Below are 19545 nucleotides of genomic sequence, written 5' to 3' on the forward strand. Positions count from 1 at the left end.
GAGTAAAGCCCAATCTAGATACATGATGTGGTCCTGCTGAGTTTGCTCTTCGTCTTTAGAATAGCAGCTTATGTGTGTCAAGGATGACAAGCTCGTTGTATAAACTGCAATACTCTAAGGAGGACTGCCAAAACCTTATAGTACTACTTTTTTTTCTTTGGAGAATGGTTATTGATCATTCAACTTTCAAAACAAAATCAAGCAATTAATTCTGCCTGGCCTTCATACGCAAGAAATTTAAACACGCTATGAAAAAAGGTTATGATGCAAGTAAAAGGGGGGAAAAATTGCATATATGCTTACTTGTTCACAAGATCTTGACATGTGCCAGCATTCTTGCAAGGGCTAAAGGCACACTCATTGATATCTTCCTCACAGAGAAGGCCAGAAAATCCCACCTTACAAACACAGCTGGAAAAGAAAAATCATTACTATTGATATTTTGTCTCTGATGGAAAATAGAAGATGTTTCTTACAAGCACGTGCACAGAGTGAGAAAATCTATAGGAATTTATTGATATTGATCACATTTAGTTTGATTGCTCACACTCTACAGCGACAAAGACTGGTTTAACTAAATTAAAGAACATGCACAGTAGCATATGATAAAAACAGTAACGACAAACATGTTTTGTTTCATCTAACTACAACCATAATAATACTATCTGTTAAATAAATTTCAAGCTAAGAAGAAGCATATTGTTCTGAAACCCATAAAAAAAAAAAAAGATTTCATCACTAAAACTCCTGACATTTTCTCACCCACTAAGAAATGAAAAGCTGGTTTGCGGATAACACTTTTTACCTGTAACTGTTGACCCGGTCCACACAGTCACCCTGGTTTTGGCATGGGTTTGAACTGCACTCATTGGTGTCAATTTCACACCAACTTCCTCCAAATCCTGAAAGATAGATGAGATGGTCATGGATCAGCAAACCCCACTACATCCTGAAAACGTCAGGACCGATGATAACAAAGGCCCCTGTGAATGCCATTTTAATGGAACTAGTAAGCCCTGTAGCATATCTCATCTTCCAGCTCTCAGCACTCACTGTTTCCCCTTTGAGAGTGTGTAAGTCTAATAATACTTTAGTGCCACAGACAGATTGGTCTGAGGGTTAGTGGTTTGGGGTTTGGGAGGTGTGTGCCTGTGTGTGCCACCGTGCATATGTCTCTGTGTCTGTCTGTGTGGGAGAAAGCGAGCGAGTGGGGGGACATCTTGTTAAGTTAGGGTAAGAGGGAGAGGCTAAGCCCAAGAGCTCTTTTGCCCTTGTTCATTAGGGGGTTGAGGGCCAGCATGGCTAAGCAGATCAGCATGGATGTTTTGTTGTACATTTGAAGGCAGCCTAGGAGCCTGTAGTGTTCTGCCTGCCAGAGGTATTCCTCTAGTGCTTGGCCTGGGTCTGGTCCATTAGATTGTTTTCTGCTGAACGAATTAACATTCGCTCCATGCATGACTGGGTTTCATTAAGTAAAAAAATTGACAAATTAAAAAAGATCACAAATTAACCAAATGCTCAAAAGTATGGAAACAATTAATGGACATGATCTGACTTTCATTAGCAGTGAAATTTAATCACCTATAAACATCAGAAGTACATCTAATGCTTAGACGTACAGTATAAGCATCCATCCATCCATCCATCCATCCATCCATGGCTTATCTGAGTCAAGCCTGTGGAAGCAGTAGAGCTACCCAAGCCCCCATATCCCCTGCCAACACTTCCAGCTGTTCAGGAGGAATACCAAGCCACTCTCTACAGTGTATCCGGGGACTGCATGGGAATCTTCCCAGTTGGGCATCCTTGAAAGAGCTCCTCATCATATCTCTAATACTAAACTCAGACACCCTTCATAGGAAGCCTAGTTTTATACTTTTGGCCATTATTTCAACTTAGTTTTCCCTTCACCATAACAGACCAGTGCAGCATCCAAATTACTACAGATGCTGCACAAATATGCCATTGTAGCTGCACAGAGTAATTATACAATTTCCTGTGCAATGCTGCTATCAAGCTACTTTAAAATTCTGGGCTCAGACTCCCAACAACGACTACTGTGTTTCCCCTGCAGAGCACCATCTGCCGAGCATAATTAAATGTAATGCAAGCATAGCAAAGGGTTAATATAACTAACCCATAATGAGTGTGTGAGTGCCCTTATTGTTTTCTTGTCTCATTATGTTACTCCCACTGCTTCAAGATAGAATTACATATTTTTGAACTGTAATGGGTTTTGCACATAGTAAATTTTATGCCCAGAGAAGTACATCTGTTCACAACGATGAGGTTCCTGAGAATTGTTTAAGACAGGAGAGCATGTGTTTTAATCTGGCATGTTTAAAAAATGTGAGACTCGAGCCATATAGGAAGAAATCATTCAAAGTATTGAATATGACATTTTGGCTATTTTTGGAATTCACGGAAACAGTCTAGCAGGGTCATACAGGGTCTTCAGTCCTCTGTGTAATATCAGGAGGTAACTGTATACTGCCTTTTTCTCTTTCGTCTTCACTTCAAGATATACAGATGCAGGAGTTGTGATTATTTGTAGTCTCCAATGTGTTTAAAATTAGAAAAAAAAAATACACTATGAATAATGAATTTTCTAAAGAAAAACGGAATGCAGGGTAAGTGACACAACTCTGTGCATCTTGGGATGTATGAATGAAGAGGAATCCATGAAGAGGAAACCAGAGACAGCACAGAGCATCTGGTGAATTATGGGACAGCACAAGTTTCCCATGCTGGTCTGTCAGTCAAAGCGATGGTGAAGCACCTTGGGGACTATTTCGAATGTCACTGCAATGTAATGCATCTTCTGCTACTAAGCAGTGACTTGAGGCTTCTCTTTGACAGAGTACAGAGCGGGATACCCAAGGCGCGTGGCTCACGTAGTCATTCCATCATCTGGCAAGAGCTACAGTATGTGATCACGGCTGCTGCCAGTAAATGTCTCGGAGGAGAAGAAATTGCGGGTGATCCCGAGTGGATAGCCAACTAACTTTGATTGACATTTCAATTGAAATATGAGGAATGTCTCCATTTTGAGAGAGCGAGCTTAGTTTGGACTGCTACATTGGTGACTGTTGTCTTCTGTCAGTCTGATGTAACGTTTCTTAGAAGGGGCTCATTTAAAAATTTTATAACCCAGCGTTTCTGCAGTACAGATTACGATCTCTGTCTGCAGCGGCGTCTGTGTGCCGTCATGCATCAAAATGTTAGATGTCACTGGTGGCTTAATCCAAGAGCAGGATTGTCATGTTGAAACTAGGATTGCGAGTTTTGTGCCTGGCCTCACGAGTTTTAGTTAACCTACTGCACTTTTTAATTTGCCAGTCAGTGGCTGGATTTTAGATTTATGACACAAGATCAGAGCGAGATTTACAGTATCCAAACTCATAAAGGCCCTAAAAATGCAATGTGCTAGAGCTTAACCAAAATTGTGAAAATAAGTGTGAAATAATCGCAACTATAGAGAACATTACAAAAAACAGACTAACTAACTAAGACAAACTAAGCTATTTTCAGCTGTCATTAAAATAAATAATTAAAAGATTATATATAAAATATCGCTTTACTGTGTTTTATGATCAATATCACAATTCTTGCTTTTTGCTTCTCAGCAGGAAGTGAGAAGCATTTTGCATTGTGTTGTACTACAGAATGGCTGTATCATGATAATACAATGGGTGATAAATTGCACTACTCTTGTATTGTAAAGCAATTGTATTGTAAACCAAACCATCCCCGCACCACTGATGGAACACTGTTGGACATCTTGGATTCTTTTCAAGTCTCTGTCACATTATTTTAGTTATATTTATTTAAAATGCAGCAACACGAATAGAAATAAAAACAGAAAAGAGTACGCTTGAAGGTCCTTTACATGCAAGGACCAAAAACTGGGTTACTTGAAGAAGTGGGTTAAGAATAGAAATCCTATGCATGCAGCCAATTTACCCCACTGCTACACACCTGGACCACCTCTTCGACACAGCTAATGCAGGAACAAAATGATTAAACACTGAGTTTATTTAAAATTTGTTTACTGTACAGCTGCTGCAGACCTGCTGCTATTTCATACTTTTAGTATAAATGAAACTACTTCTTCACAACTGATGTCTGGCCCTGTGTACACTCTTGATGTTATGGTTTGTTTGTTTCTCTAGCTTTAGTCATATTATTTATTTTAATGATTAATCTACAAATTAAAGCCGTTAACTTTGGTTTATATGTTTATATGTAGTAAGTTTTGGCTGTCATAAAACGACAAACTGCTTGTTTTATGGTCTGTCAAAGATTTGGCCCTCTCCAACTCTGACCATTGCCCCCTGTCCATTTGGAAAATCCTTCATGCTGTGAAACCAAATGTTACAGAATGAAGAAGTTTACAAAAAGACGAAAAAAAAACAGCCTGAGTGCAGGTATTTCCTCTCTGAGGTCTGCACCAAATACAGGTACTTTAAATGGTCTGAAATAATGGGGAAATATGAGATTTTGGACTTTTATTATATCATGCACACTCTCCATAACCATGACACCGTACCTCTTGAATTACAAATAAAAGAACAATCAGGTTATGCTTTGAACTTTAAAGCTTTGTTAGGCAATTTTGCTTAGAAAAATTCATTAAATCAAATGGCACTCTGTGGTGTGAGAGGGCTGAAAGCACAACAAATGCCACTGAGAATCAACACTCTTCACCATGATGACTACAGCTTTCTGCTTGGCATTTATGTTTGCTGATTCATATGTTTGGGCCTGAAGCCTATCACCTTGTCTTTCATACAACACAGAAGGTTTAAGATGCAAAATGTGAGCAAACACCATGCTGGCCTACAAATCAGACAGTTGTGTTTTGCATTTGCTTTTTGACTTAATCCTTAGTTTTAAATCTTTAAATCTGGACAGTTTATTAGTTATATTTGCTTATACCGGTCTGGACCCCCTTTTGCCTTCAGAGCAGCCTTAATTATTTTTTGGGATAGACTGAACTCAGGTACTGAGATGTGAAGACAATGGAGGTGAACTTGCGGTCATGTTGAAGAAAACAGTTTGAGATGATTTTAGCTTTGTGACACATTTTCCTGTTAGAGGAAGCCGCAATGTTGATGGTGAACAGATCAAAACACTGACAGAATTAGGGTTGCCAACTCCCTGAAAAATAAATAAGGGACACCTCGTGGCCAGGGCCGGGCAACCCAGTTGTCTTCACCCTTCCCAGTGTGGTAGCTCTTTTTTTGTGTGTGTGAAATTATTTTTTAACCATTTGACTTGAATTTGATTTGAGCAGATGCATATTCTTTGTGATATGACCATATGGGAAACAAATGATCATTTAGCCATTTATTTTTAGCTCAAAATGACAACATTAACACAGTAAAACAGGTCTCTTTCTTAAACAGAAGCCTGTCATGCTTAACTTTTGAGAATATAAGTAAATCTTTCTTTAAAAGAACTCTGTCCTGCTTAACTTAAAATTATATAAATTAATAGAAAGCAATAGAACGAAAAATATTCTTGTAACAGTGCACATATAGTGCATTTAGTACAATTGGCTTCAGTTGAGGTATTATTTCAGCTTTTCTAATGCTAATCAGCTGCTCCTGTTTGTAAACCCGCTTGTTCCCATGATTACGCATCTTAACTCATCATCATTATTCATCTATGTATTACTTTTATGTATTAGTCATCTATTTGTTGTAATCATCCATCCTTGCAGTTGTTTATTACACAAAATAAATGATATTATCACACTTCTGGCCACATAGCGCTGATATTCACCGCACATGCCCATATTAACCTTAACCAGAGGGTTTAAACAACAAACCAGTGTTTACATACCATATCTGCTTCTGCCGTGGCCTGGTGGACAAAAAATTGGTTAAGGGTTCCCCGAGCTTTCACGCCCCTCATGTTCTTCTTGTGCCCACCACTAGAAGCATGCCTATGGAAAAAGTGCGCCGGCACACAGTGCAGTGCGCTTTATAGGTGTTATCGTGCACTTTCCCAGCCAGGTGTTTTCCTTTTCCCAGTCCTCCCTGTACTTTTGCAGCCTTTTTTCTTTTCTTTCTCTGAGGGGAACAAACATTGCTGCTCTAACGCTGGGCTTACACTGTGCGATTTTTGACCCATTTTGAGCCGATTTTTGAGTCGTGCGACCGATTTGGTGATCGGCCCGATTTTGGCCTTCATCGTGTATCGTGTAGTATACGTGGGGTAACGAGAAGCGATTAACACCTCACGACCAGCTCCCGATCATCAATCGCTCGTGAGGGTGTCACCACAGCCGCTCACACTGCTCATGCGCAAACACGTAAACATCGGTGAAAAAGACGGCGCAGCACGGCTGTGCAGCGTGTGATCTGGACACAAGTGATGGAGGCACTTGTAGAACTTTGGAAAGCTCATCCGAGCCTTTTCGATGTGGCCTCACAAAATTATCACGACCACAACAACCGTGAAAATAGTTGGATTTACACTGCTGCTCAATCACAGCTGCCTGATCATGTTTTTCATTAGCAATTTAGCAAAGTTGATGGTAGTGGTGTGTCTGTGTGAGTGAAAGACTGAGAGAGCGAGCGACAGATTTTCTGTTATAACCTTCATGTTATGTTGGCACAGTGTGAGCACTCAGGTCGCATCAGAGCATCGGGCCGTATAGTGTGAGACCTGCATCGTGACCTGCAAACTTCTAATCCCTGCGAGTCAATCGTGCAGTTTGAGCAGGAGCTGAATAACGTGACTGAAAAAAATCGCAGTGTCTGCCCAGCTTTAGGTGTACTGTCATCCGAGACGTGCACCGCAGTGTCGGCGTTTGTTTCCCTGTTGGCCATGCTTGTTGTTGTGGTCATCTGTTGTCTTCCGGTATTTTCTCCGCAAGCGACCTTTCCTCGACCAATGAGATAATCTGAATTGTCATACTCGAATTGTCATAAGTGTGCTGTCAGCTCATTGGTCACAAAGCAGGAGAGGGGCTGGGAATTATGTTTTCAAACAAAGCGTTAATTCCATTAACATTTATAGACTACTTTTGATTCTCACTGTATTACGGGACAAAGTGCGTCCCTTATTAGCTCAATACGGGACGTGTACTTTTGTTTCTAAATACGGGACGATTCCGTTTTTTAAGGGACGGTTGGCAACCCTAGACAGAATCCATGGATGGCAGGCTTTTGAGTGTCCTTGCAAAGAAAGGTGGCTATATTGGTCGCTGATTTGTTTTTGAATGTCAGAAATGTATATTTGTGAATGTGGAGATGTTATATTGGTGTCACTGGTAAAAATAAATAATTGAAATGGGTATATATTTGTTTTTTGTTAAGTTGCCTAATAATTATGCACAGTAATAGTCACCTGCACACACAGATATCCCCCTAAAATAGCTAAAACTAAAAACAAACTAAAAACTACTTCCAAAAACATTCAGCTTTGATATTAATGAGTTTTTTGGGTTCATTGAGAACATGGTTGTTGTTCAATAATAAAATTATTCCTCAAAAATACAACTTGCCTAATAATTCTGCACTCCCTGTACATTAGTAAACATCATTGTTGCAGATGAGCAATTCTGTTACCTCCCTCTCTCTTTTTAATGATAACTATGTAAATAGCCACAAAGCTAAATAGCTTAATAAATAGCTAGCTACATTTATAGCTAGCTTGCGCGATATAGTGCTAGCTAGCTAGTTAGATATCTGTCTGCCCAAGTTCTACGGGTAATTCATCTTTTTTGTTTGCTTGTTTAGTTTTTTTAAGGTGGAAATGTTGGGTATTAGCTTAGTCCTTAAGCTTAAAAATTGTATTTCCACACATATTATCAATCAAAAGTTACAGTTATTGATTATGCCTAAACATGCTGTATAATTTTCACAGAGAAATGAGGATTGCATGCCAATATAAAACAATTCTGACTATTCCGACTTGGTATGAATGCAGATGCACTCATCTAGGTCACCTTAGGCTGTAACACTGTGCTTACAGCAGTCAGTGTCATGAGCTAAAGAGAAACTTTGGTACAGCAGTGTATTGCAGTTCCCATGACAGAAATACAAAAAAAGAAAATGTTCTCATTTTTACATCTTTTCACTCTATGAGAAGACATTTTTTAACATTAGGAAACATATTCCCATAGAAGACACCAGGTCTACTGTTAAATTTCTTTTGCCTTAGTCACAAGATGTGTTGGTTTGTAACACAATAAGAAACGTATTTATTTTTGAAAAATCAGGGTCAACTATTGTCCGTAGAGCAAACTATAAAATTGAAAATCACTGATACCAACAACAGCTACCCATATATACTACACCACAAGTAACCTGCGACATGTCTATATCATATCACTGCCAATCATTTCAGGCTGCATGGTTGTTCCAGACAAGGCAGACTTTATGTAGCTCATGCCTTTCTCTGCTTAGAGCAAGCAAATCAACGGTTCATGCTTCAGCGACCTTGTACTGCATGTATTTTATGGTGTATATATTGTATTATATGTCCCATGCCCTATTTTTGTTAAGAGATTACACGTGTCTTCTTATTTTTGTGATTTTCTTCCATGTTGTTTAGCAAAACACACAAACAATGGTGCTCTTCTTTCTGCTGTCAGGCTGTTGCCATCTTGTTTTAAATGCACGTATAATTGAATACCTATGCATACCTGTAGTACAAAAACAAAGTGTGTCTAATATCCACATCAGTGCTAAGCAACTGTCATTATGATGTATACACTTTGCTCAATGATATCTCGCAGCTTCTAAAAGTAAACCTATGGAGTATTTTTTTAAAAAAACCCAGAACATTCAATCAGATCTGTAGTAGCTTCCACATATTTATTCAGAGACTATTTGGGCATTTTACATGCTGTTAGGCATTCAGGGGTTAAACACCAATCTGGTTAAATCAAATAATGATGAAGAATTTTCATGAAGGGAAATCCTCTCACACTACTATGTGATCACTGATGCTTTTTTCCTGCCTTTTCCCCCCGCAGCTGTTGTTTGATCTGGAAACAGCTTTCAAAACTACAGTGGAAGAAGAGAACCACCTTTGCCCTCAGCAATGGAATATCACTAGTGTGGTGAGACCTTTGCCAACTGAAGGGGCACGCTCTCATACTGAGGTCGAACACCGGCTACATTTTAATATTTTCCCACTTCTTTGTGTGCCTTCACTGTGAGAATATTAGACCAGACAATAGTTTCCCAAATGGAGCTGTGATTTACATGACATGAACTCTGATTAAAATACAATATGGCCACTGACTGCCTCTCTGTCGTGGTCCATTATTCTGTGAGAAAGATTTATTTGGAACACCTTTAATCTCAGTAATTGTGCTATGAGAAGCGAATGGCTACTGTGCAGGCTCATAGTCACATTACATTGGTTTTGTTAAAATAAGCTGGGCAGTGATGAATCGTAACATATATAAGCTTTTTTTGGTTTCTGTACAGTATGCAAGTGTCTTATATGCTTGCATATAAGACACTTGTATGCAAGCATACAAGTGTCTTATATGACACTTGTATTTATATGCTCTAAATGCATATAAATGCATTTAGAGCATTTATATGCTCTAAATGCTAAAGGGTATGTCAGCCAAGTCATTTACTTAGACGAGATTTCCAATCCTGGTTTGACACTTTATTCATTTTTATAAATGAACTAATACAAACTAGAGCAGATAATGTGGATTGCATGAGGTAATTATTATAAAAAAAGCTCATCATAAAGATGGTAATCATAATAATCTAGAACAGCACACTATAAAGGGCAAAATATACTAAGTTGACTGAACCTACAGTATCTGTATTTCTAATTCCTTATACTAAGATAATGAAAAGTCTCATTGATCTTGCTATACATCTGCCAGGGCATCTGGTTTATTAACTGACACATGTCCGCTATAAGTCATATAGTCTGCCCCCTCTATAAAAAAGAATAATCACCTAAAATGAATCTACTGAGGCCAGACTTTTTCCAACACATTTTGGCAACACATATTTTCCACACATCTTTTTCAGTATCATATTAGCTATGTGTCAGTTCTCTTGTTGGCATAGCTCCACAGTAGCTCATTAACCAACTGTTTGGTAGGACACAATCTCAATCTTGTGGAAGGTGAAGGCTAGTGTAGCATGCCATGCAAATAAAGGGGTTTGTTCTCCATCTGGCCAGGAACACCTCTGGGTATATTCTGAACCATGGAGACCAAATGGTTTTTCCATGTGAAGAGACCACACAATGCTTTTGAATTAATTCCCTGTACTGCAAAAATTAAAAAAGAAAAAGTCTCCACTTCATATAATGGACTAGAGGCAAAGTGATTGTCCTCATATCACACAGCTCACGTTTAACACTTAAAAATGCCAACTTGTCACCCAAAAACCAATAAAAAGCTCATAATGAATATAGGCACTTTAACTAACAAGTCTAAAGCGTTAAGTGCTGCAGTGGCATAGTGTGATATCCATTGAAAATGCCATCCTAAAGAACCTACGAATGAAACTAGAATTACAATCTATTAATCTAATCCATAGAATATTATCATTTTAAATAATTGACAATTATAAATATTTCACATCCAGAATAATAATCAGTAATTCTGATGTAATTATCAAAAGGTTAGAATGTTTTGACATGTTTTGTCTTGAAGTCTCGAAGGAATCCTATAATCAGTTTTACAAAATCCATGAGAACTACATAAAGTAACTATGTGAGAATTATTTACAATCTCAGTGATTAAAAAAAATAAAGAAAAAAAGGTAACTCAAAATTAAACTCCACTGACACAAATCTCAAAGAAAAATGACTAAAGCTGAAGTTTTATTAATTAAGCTGTAGTTTCTATTAATTAAATTCAAAGGGGAAAAAAAGCATAAATATAGCCTTTCCGCTCTTCAGATAGTTTAAGTGGATGGAGCCCTGACTAAACGGCAGAGGCAGAGAATGTGCAGGAAAGGTCCAAGATAAGATTAAAGTTTACACATGTGAACTTGTCTTTGCTCAAGGAATTCAGCAAACCGAGCAAGGACAGCACAGACTATAGATTGTGTGCGAGACTCTGATGCGACTCTACCTTGTACCGCAGTCTTGGCTGAGTGATGCCATGTGTTGTTTGTTTCATTTGTTGCAGTTGTCGGCCAGTAACCCTCACCTCAACCTTCTACCCTAACTCTCCCATTTTCAGGTTGCTCTTCTATCAGGTTTGGCACTCCCTGCTGAGGCTCCTCATTAAGAGGAAAGTGGAACATCTGTGCTGGTCAGGCAAGATGACTTAGGCCTCCTGGCCAGAGCCTCAGCGGAGTGTCTCTGCTAGTAAGAACAAAAACTTCCTACAGGAGCCCTCTACAATCAAAAGAGGATAACTGCTTCACCTGTGTTTTTTTAAGACGAGACTTTCAGCTTGCTCTGGTTTTATTTTGGCCCCCAGCTTCTCACAGTACACCTTTGTAGACAGAACTCATTTCCATTGTGGCTGTGTTTTACAAATCCCTTTAATGCCGCTCCCAGTAGAAACCGCCTAATTGCTGCCTTTTAGATCCTGCTAAGCTGATGAACACTAAACTTGCCATATCAACCTTTTTGTTAGATGCGTAGAGTCTAGTGAAGTTTCTTGAGAAAGCTAAGACCACACAGCCAACTTTGTAATCTCTTCAGTAAAGCAAGTTTGGTATAATGACCACTAAAGTTAAAGCACTTAGCTTTTATAAAAGACCCCTGTCAGCAGCCATCAGATACTGTCACAGGGCTGGCTATGAAAGGTTTGACAGCCGCCATCTATTATCGCAGCATTAGCAGTGCCTCAAAGGCATCATCACAATGAATACCAGTGCTTCTTCAGTTGCACTCATGCAATTCTGGTGAAATGGAAAGAATAGAACACCTGTTATTCCAACCATGGATTATGCATTACAACCTAACAGCTGAAATTAGCGACTTTTGTTGTGTTAGACGCAGCAGTTTATTACAGAACAAAACCAGATATGAGCAAAGAAGGTTAAAGTAAACAAGATTAGCAGAATGGATGTAGCAGCAAAGTGCTTTTTTTTTGCATGTTTGTATTCTTTTCACCATGCAGGAGATGGTATTTAAGATATTATTAAGTTTCCCCACATTGCATTTCAATTTTTTAACACAAGACTACATAAACTGTTTATCTGATTGTTGTTTTTAGCAAAGATTCTTATATTCACCTGCATGTGTTTGCTAATACAAAGTTAGAATTAATTAAAAATATGTATTTAATCTTAGTTAACTGTATCTCAGTAACTAACCTTATTAACAACACAAGCCTTCATGTTTATCCTGAGGCTTGTTTTACCATGGTGCAACTTCCTTAACAGCTAACCATGCCTTTATATAAGAGCACATGCTCTCTTTACTTGAATGTGGATCATTGGTCTCGCTTGATCTTTGCAAAAACCACTGAATGAAGCTGCCATGTTTCTATTTACATATTTAAGACTCGGTATCTAAAAGCAAACAAGAGGCTCTAAATTTTAATTTTTAACTCAATTTTCTTCTTATAAACACTTACTGATGCTACACTGAACACAGTTACAGTATTTGCAAGCATTTAGTGTCATTTAAAAGCATAAAAATCATTCTCCTTAATTCAGTTACCTTGACAGTATTTGCTGTATTGTGTAAAAGCTTTTGTCTATGCACTGGGATGTGCTTAATGTACTAAATCTTAGATGCATATGCAGACAAATTTTATTTTCAATTAGTCTGAAGAATAGTGTTAGACCTACACAATTTCCTTGACAAATAACCTACAGTGAATACTAAATAACAAGTTTTTAAGACGGCTGCACTGGGATCAAGCCATGGGCTCCTTTATGTTTATTGAGTAGTAGCTATGGAGGATGGATTTAAGGTGAATAATAATGGAGAGTAGGTGAGTCACGGTTGTGTGAAGTGAAAACGACCAAACCCACCCAAAGCTCTTGGTGTAATGTATGCAGCGCCTAATTTCCTATTCCTCTCAAAGGAAGCTTTCTGAAACTAACCCAGCCGCTCTATTTATATCTGGCAACATCTTTTCATCTCTTTGCTGATGGAGCCATTAGGTACAACATAACCCTATACCGTCTTAACCTCCACAGTGAAAGCCTATGTTAAAATGATATTTCATTTACAATTTACAAGCTAACAAGATTTTACTGATAAACATCGTAATAGATCATTTTAACGAAGAAAGCGATCATTGCCAGTGCTCTATTCCAATATGTTGCTTGTGAAACAAAAACCTGACTGATCTCATGAACTGAAAATAAAACAGATTTTCCTGCGTTTCATTTACATCTGAGTGGATGTGCATGCCCGAGTTATTTATGCCTGCGAGGGCATGTGAATGAGCGAGAAGGAGCCAGTACTAAATGAGGTCAATGCTTTATTTTCTTTTAATATAATTTACAGTCTGACTCCTCAGACAACCACAGTTCTTTCATCCTGTGTCTGTTAGCTGCAAATTTGAACGGGCGTTAGTTTGCAATTTGCTTGTAAATGGGAATATTGAGAATATGTACACGTTGAAGAAAAAACATCTAATTGTGCATTATCAGTAACGAGTAATTTCTAAGACATTTGGATGCATGCGTGAATTCAAGACGTTCAGAATTAGCATCTGTCTTTAGCCAAGCATCTACTGTTCCTGCTGCTACAATTAGTAGGGATGCACCAATTTATCGCCCAATCATAGGCAATGGTAGAAAGTCCAGAAACATAATGACGATGACAGTGAATAATGATTAAATAACTTTACAGATATACTCTTAAATTGCACAAAAGATGTAATTTATCCCTGACAATTTCCCAATTTGTGATTGTGTATTGATTAGAGTTCAAAACAAACAAACAAAAAAGAATAAAAGATTGTGATGTAGAATATGTATTATGCATATAAAACAGACCAAAGTGGTTCACTGATTTCATTAAAATGTCCAAATTTTTTTTAGGTGCTCATGAACTTGCATTAGACTAACTGGGTCTTGCTAAAAGATTATGTGTCTTGTATACAGTAATGTTTTTATAAATAATAATCATATTAAAGAGTGGTAGTACCTGCTGATTCCCCATGTGTCTGTAGGGTCTTTACCTTAGAATATAGTATGCATTATGATGACTCAGCTGGCACTGATACACAGATTTACTGCTAAATAAGTATTCAGTTTAATTTAGTATTAATGCAATGAGGAGAAAAGCAAGCAAAAGACACCAATGTCTGGGTTTGTTGACCATTTCTTATGCAAAAATTAAAGTGGAGCACGAAAAACTCTAGAAATGCAAATTGTACCTCTGACTAACTTTCATTATGTCTAACACTCCTTTTAACCCATATAATAGCGAAAACCCGCCATATTTCACTTATATTCTTCTCCATATTACAGCAAAAAGTATGTCTTTCTTTTACAGCAACTTTGAGGAAAAGCACATTTCAGAGGGAGGATAAAACGACGATTTTCAAATGGATAGTGCTACTTTCTTTCTATTCCAATGAAATTATGCTGTTTGTAATTTTTAAATCCCTCAAGTTTTAAACAATTCTGTTGAACAAAATTCTACGATTATGCTGGGAAATAAGTCGAAAATAAAAACACCACGAGTACGAGGCTGCGGCGCCGAGTTCACTCACCAGCTGGGCATCTGCAGTAAGCTGTTCCATTGGAGCGTGTCAGGCAGGTGGAGTTGTGTAGGCAGGGATTGTGGAGGGGGTCACACGGGTCATAAGGCTGGTTGCACAAGGGGCCACTGAAGAAGGGGGGACAGGTGCAGGAGAACTCCCCAGGTATGTCTGACTCCTGACACCGAGCTCCATTTAGACAAGGGCCAGAATCGCACTCATTCACATCCTCTGTACAGTCCACACCGGTCCAGCCTCGTGAGCACAAACACCTTACATACACCAGAGAGATGTTACACAGTAGAGGTTATTTTACCATAAATCTAAATGAATCATAAATGAATAAACACTTTTTAAAATGTTCTAAAGGCTATGGCAGTCATACTCTTTGGGACAATTATGCTAAAAATGCATTCAGCAGATGTTCTGGGAGTTGCTGCAGACAAACTCCTGAATAGCTTGCTTTTTTTTTTTTAATGATAATTTAAATTACCCACAAAACACACTCTTCTACACAAAACCTCAGTGTTACAGTGCACGCGTTCTCCACACTGATCTCCTGGATCTCTGTTAGAGAAAGTACGAATTTTAGTGTTTAACTGCACTACTGGCAGCTTTTAATTCTGGACAGCTGAATGCAGGACACAAGAGGTTAGAGTGCTGAGTGGGAATTTAATGGAAATGTATGCGTTCTAGACAGAAAGAGAGACAGATGGAGACAGAGAAACCGAGAGCCAACCACAGTGTATGTAAATCTCAAGTATCTGCTCTTAAGGCAGGTGAATACTCCACTTGGTGGCAGTGAGTACCCGGGCACTACAACCACTCCACCTTGCATTTCTTTCCATCCCCCAACTTTTCTACCTGAAGCATTTTTATGTCTCCCCAGTGAGAGCGGGCATTAGCCGAAGCAGATACACCAGCTTTTTCCTCCAATGAGTCACAGATCCCCTGAAACCTTTTCATGCTGTGAGCCATTGATTGACTCATTTGTTTTACCTGCCATCTGCAATTCATTATCTCCGGTGCCAGTGGAAGGACATATTGCTATCTCTGAACGGCTTCTTTTTTCCCCGCATTTCTTAAGTGACTGATGCACCTCGCGAGGACGCTGCCCTCGAGCCAGCTCGCACACCTACTTGTAGCTGTTGAGAAGGTCTGTGCAGGTGGCGTTGTTTTTGCAGGGTTGTGATAAACATTCATCAATTTCTTGTTGGCAGTACTCCCCCTCCCAGCCAGAACGACACACACACTCATAACTCTGCGATACAAGAAAAAGGGAAACAATATTAGATTAACACTGGAAAGTAGTCACATTTCACATCTGCACTATGTAGAGTTAGTATTTTAGGTGGTTAGAATCGAATATTTAGGAGAGCAGTAGGCACATCTCACATGCAGGGACTGTTAATTAAGTTGTTACGGAGCAGACAGGGCATTTTGCCACTCGTTTGTTTCGTTATTTATATTGGTTGCATTTTAAAAAACAAATGTTGCAATGCTTAATATACTTGATTTAATTCATCTCAATGTTCTTGAAAACATTGCGGAATAAAACCTCCTACTCACACACACACACACAAAAAGCTTTCCTGTGGAAATCTGTTTAAAGTGAGGAAGAGTCATGCTTGTCTTACATTTCCACATTACCGTGCTGATGTATTCCTCCTACCACCCACCCTCTGGACAGTATGCAAGCCTGTTTTTTTCCATCACATTCAAGATACGATGATACAAAACCTTTATGAAGCGTACAGCATTACCACCGCATATTCTTTGAGGGATATTTTCACAGCCAAGCAAACATGTAAAACACGTTGGATTTCGTTTTGTCAGGTTGTTTTTTTTTATTCTGGAGCCAGTAAATGTGTTGTTAGTACTTTAAATTCAAAAAACGTTTTATACAAAGCTCAAACATTGCTAATATTTTATTTTCTTGCCTTTCCTCCATTCAAAACAGTATGTGGACCACTCGTCCTTTATTTCATCACTGCAATCGGCACTAAAATAATGAATTGCTGCAAGACAGATTAATGTTTTTCTTCCATTACTTTCCAAGAAGCCATCTTAATTTAAATTCCTCTTTGCATACGTTATGAACGTAGTCATATGGTCAAAGGTTGTTTGGGATTTATCATTGCCAACCCTCTGTCGAAAGGTCCCGGGTACTTGCGGTTGAATGCATGCTAATATTTATTTCATACACTGAAGGGGAGCCGTTAAACTTTGTCTGATATAATTTGTACACTGTAGGCCTTATGGTGGTGGGGGAAAATGCCGTCATCTCATGATAAATTAGATACCTCCAGGAGACTCCAATTCCTTACCCCTGGCAATAGAACATAATCTCATTTTTGCTGCTAAGTCACCTTCAGGGACTGCAATTCTCCAAAATAAGGTAAAGCTCTGTGGGACACAATGTTCAGAGAGAGAAATAGCTGCACTGTAAACAAGACTATGTGATGGGGTTTCCAAAAAACGGCCCTATTTGAATAATGAACCGAGAAAAATGTAACGGTAAAACACGGTGACTAAAAAAATACCTGTGGAAATTTCATTATATTCCTCTTATCAGATCCCATCGTCTTCTTACACGGTGTCCTTTTGTCTTTGGACTTGAAGTTTAGTTTATCCCAGAAAATGAAAATTACACTACAGTGTTTTAACCAGCTTTTGCACCACAATAGGCTTCCATTAGTTCCTTATAAACTACATCAAAAAGAGCCAGATAAAATTATTAGTAGAATATGTTGACTGACTTTAAAATTTTAATGATGGATGACTTTTATTTCTTTATACCGGCTGGATAAAACACAACCATTACTGATAAGCTACAAAAAAGGAAAGTCATGTTATAATCTTAAAACTTAGCTCTGCAAATCTTAATACTGATTTCATGAGAATTAAATTTGGTACAGAAACTTTATAAAAATTAATTTGTAATTACAAAGTGTTCTCCTCTATCTTAACATCACTACTCTAATGTAAGCCTTTTTAAAAACTCGACTACACACATCATAAGTTACCAGAGGGGGAAAAAAAGGCTAAATATATGGACTTTATCTATGACACATCTGTTTTACTACTGCAATCTGTTAGCAAAAAAGCAGCTGTTGGAAAAAGGCTCCTGGTACTCATTGCACAGTTAGTGAGCAGCATGCGGTTCCCAAGGCCTTTCCGCAGCTGCAACATATCAATGTTATTGGCTTAAAAAACATTTGAATAAGTACAAGAATAGAGTTGTGCCTTCAAGACACAAGTTTTAAAAGTTCTGCTTTTTTTTTGTTAAACTTAACTTCTGACATAAGCATTTTTTATTTCCCGTCAAGCCTGCCCATGTGTTGCATAACCAGGACGTGGCGGTCTTTAATGGGGAATATAGCGTGCTATAGATGTGCTTAGACACTGTAAAGTTATTAAATGGCTATCAAAAATATAAATAAAGAAAAACCTATTGAATATTTCTATGTTTATTATGACTTACACTTTAAACATAAAGATGAAGCTTTTTTAAATAATTACTAATTATCAGGTATATGTGTTGTTTTGGACACACGATCTAAAACAACATTGGTTAAAAACAGAGACGCTATCATTACAAATTAGTGTTTTCCTTCTAGGGATACTTTGGTAATCCTTTGGTTATTATGGTACATTGGCTACAAGGCATAAGTGGGACACTGTAATTGGCATAATTTTTCTATTATGAGATATAAATAATAATGGCCATCTATGGGACATAAGATATTAACAGTTCCCTACCTTATTTTCCCCCCAGACACCCAAAACAATATGAATCATGCTGGACCTGTAAACCAGATAACTGGCGAGCTGCTCTGGAGCACAAAGTCATGCCGATGTAATTTATTCGTTTTTAATAATGTGCCAATGTTCGAGTTACTGCACACTTGTTAATATTTACTGCAAAAGAAATGTTTTAAAACACCGAATGCACAGCAGCCATCAAAGGTAATATACAGTAACTAATGTGATTCATGTCTATCAATATTTTATGGAGAGTTACCAACTGTGGCGATTTACAGGACTGGGCAATTCTGAAGCATAGGCTATAACATCACTCCATTATACTGCCTTGGAAAAATGTTTCAACTTACCAGATGGAGGTCCTTACATACTGAGTTGGTGCTGCACAAACTGTTCACGCAGTCATCAATGTCTTTCTCACATCTGAGCCCAGCATAACCGGGACTGCAAAGGCAGTAAAAGCCATCTACAACTAAAGGAAAAGCCGGAGCATAGTTACAGTACCTTGCATCATAAATGAATTCACTCAAATCTCTGTGGGTCCTACATCTCTACACAGGTAAGTGCTGATTATGAGCATAAATGCCTACACAATGGCCACTGTGATTCTATTTTTAAAGGGTATGACCATTAAATAAATGACTTAGGCTGTATCAGTAAGACCTGTTGCTGGCAAAGTCCAAACTGCCTTAGTCTGACAGCTTTACACTCTAACCAGCTTTAAATGAACCTGTCTGCGATGGCCATTCAGTCCTCTTCTTGCCAGGTGCTTTCCTTGTCTCACCATATTTCTGCTCACTGAAAGCCTGAAAGTCTTGTCATTTGTTGCAACACTCTCAACATACTTGCAACACGCTGAATGATGGGGAAAGAGCGCAACAGAGGGAGAGGACCAATTTCAGTGCTATTCTTAATTCAGAAGCTACAAATGCGGCAATTTCTTCCATCAGAAGTTAGAATTTCCCATGGCTAATAATCCATTCCTTCCTCTCTTTATTTATTAATGATTTTAACCAAGGATGCATCATTCTGTTTCTCCAACACAACACTGGTACAGGCAGCCAGTGACAGAGGTAATTGCAGTTCTTACAGGAGTGAATTTATTACTTCCCCAGTCAGGGTCCCTGGATTCTTCATTATCCCAAAGATTTACC

The 19545-nt window shown here is 38.4% G+C and overlaps 1 protein-coding gene across 1 annotated transcript in view; it reads right to left on the reverse strand.

The window, feature by feature from the left end:
* LOC146655768 (protein eyes shut homolog) overlaps positions 1–19545 on the reverse strand; it is a 46720-nt gene that overhangs the window by 24185 nt on the left and 2990 nt on the right. Inside the window, exons 3-7 of the mRNA XM_085428895.1 lie at positions 18742–18863; positions 15766–15887; positions 14639–14898; positions 806–902; positions 304–411 (exon numbers count right to left, since the gene is read on the reverse strand). Coding sequence (XP_085285021.1) covers positions 304–411; positions 806–902; positions 14639–14898; positions 15766–15887; positions 18742–18863 — 709 coding nt within the window. The remainder of the gene's footprint in view (positions 1–303; positions 412–805; positions 903–14638; positions 14899–15765; positions 15888–18741; positions 18864–19545) is intronic.

This window comes from Rhamphochromis longiceps, linkage group LG13, assembly GCF_057381845.1.
Source record: "Rhamphochromis longiceps isolate RC_006_pf linkage group LG13, R_longiceps_female_GT1.1, whole genome shotgun sequence".
NCBI classification, from domain to species: Eukaryota; Metazoa; Chordata; class Actinopteri; order Cichliformes; family Cichlidae; genus Rhamphochromis; species Rhamphochromis longiceps.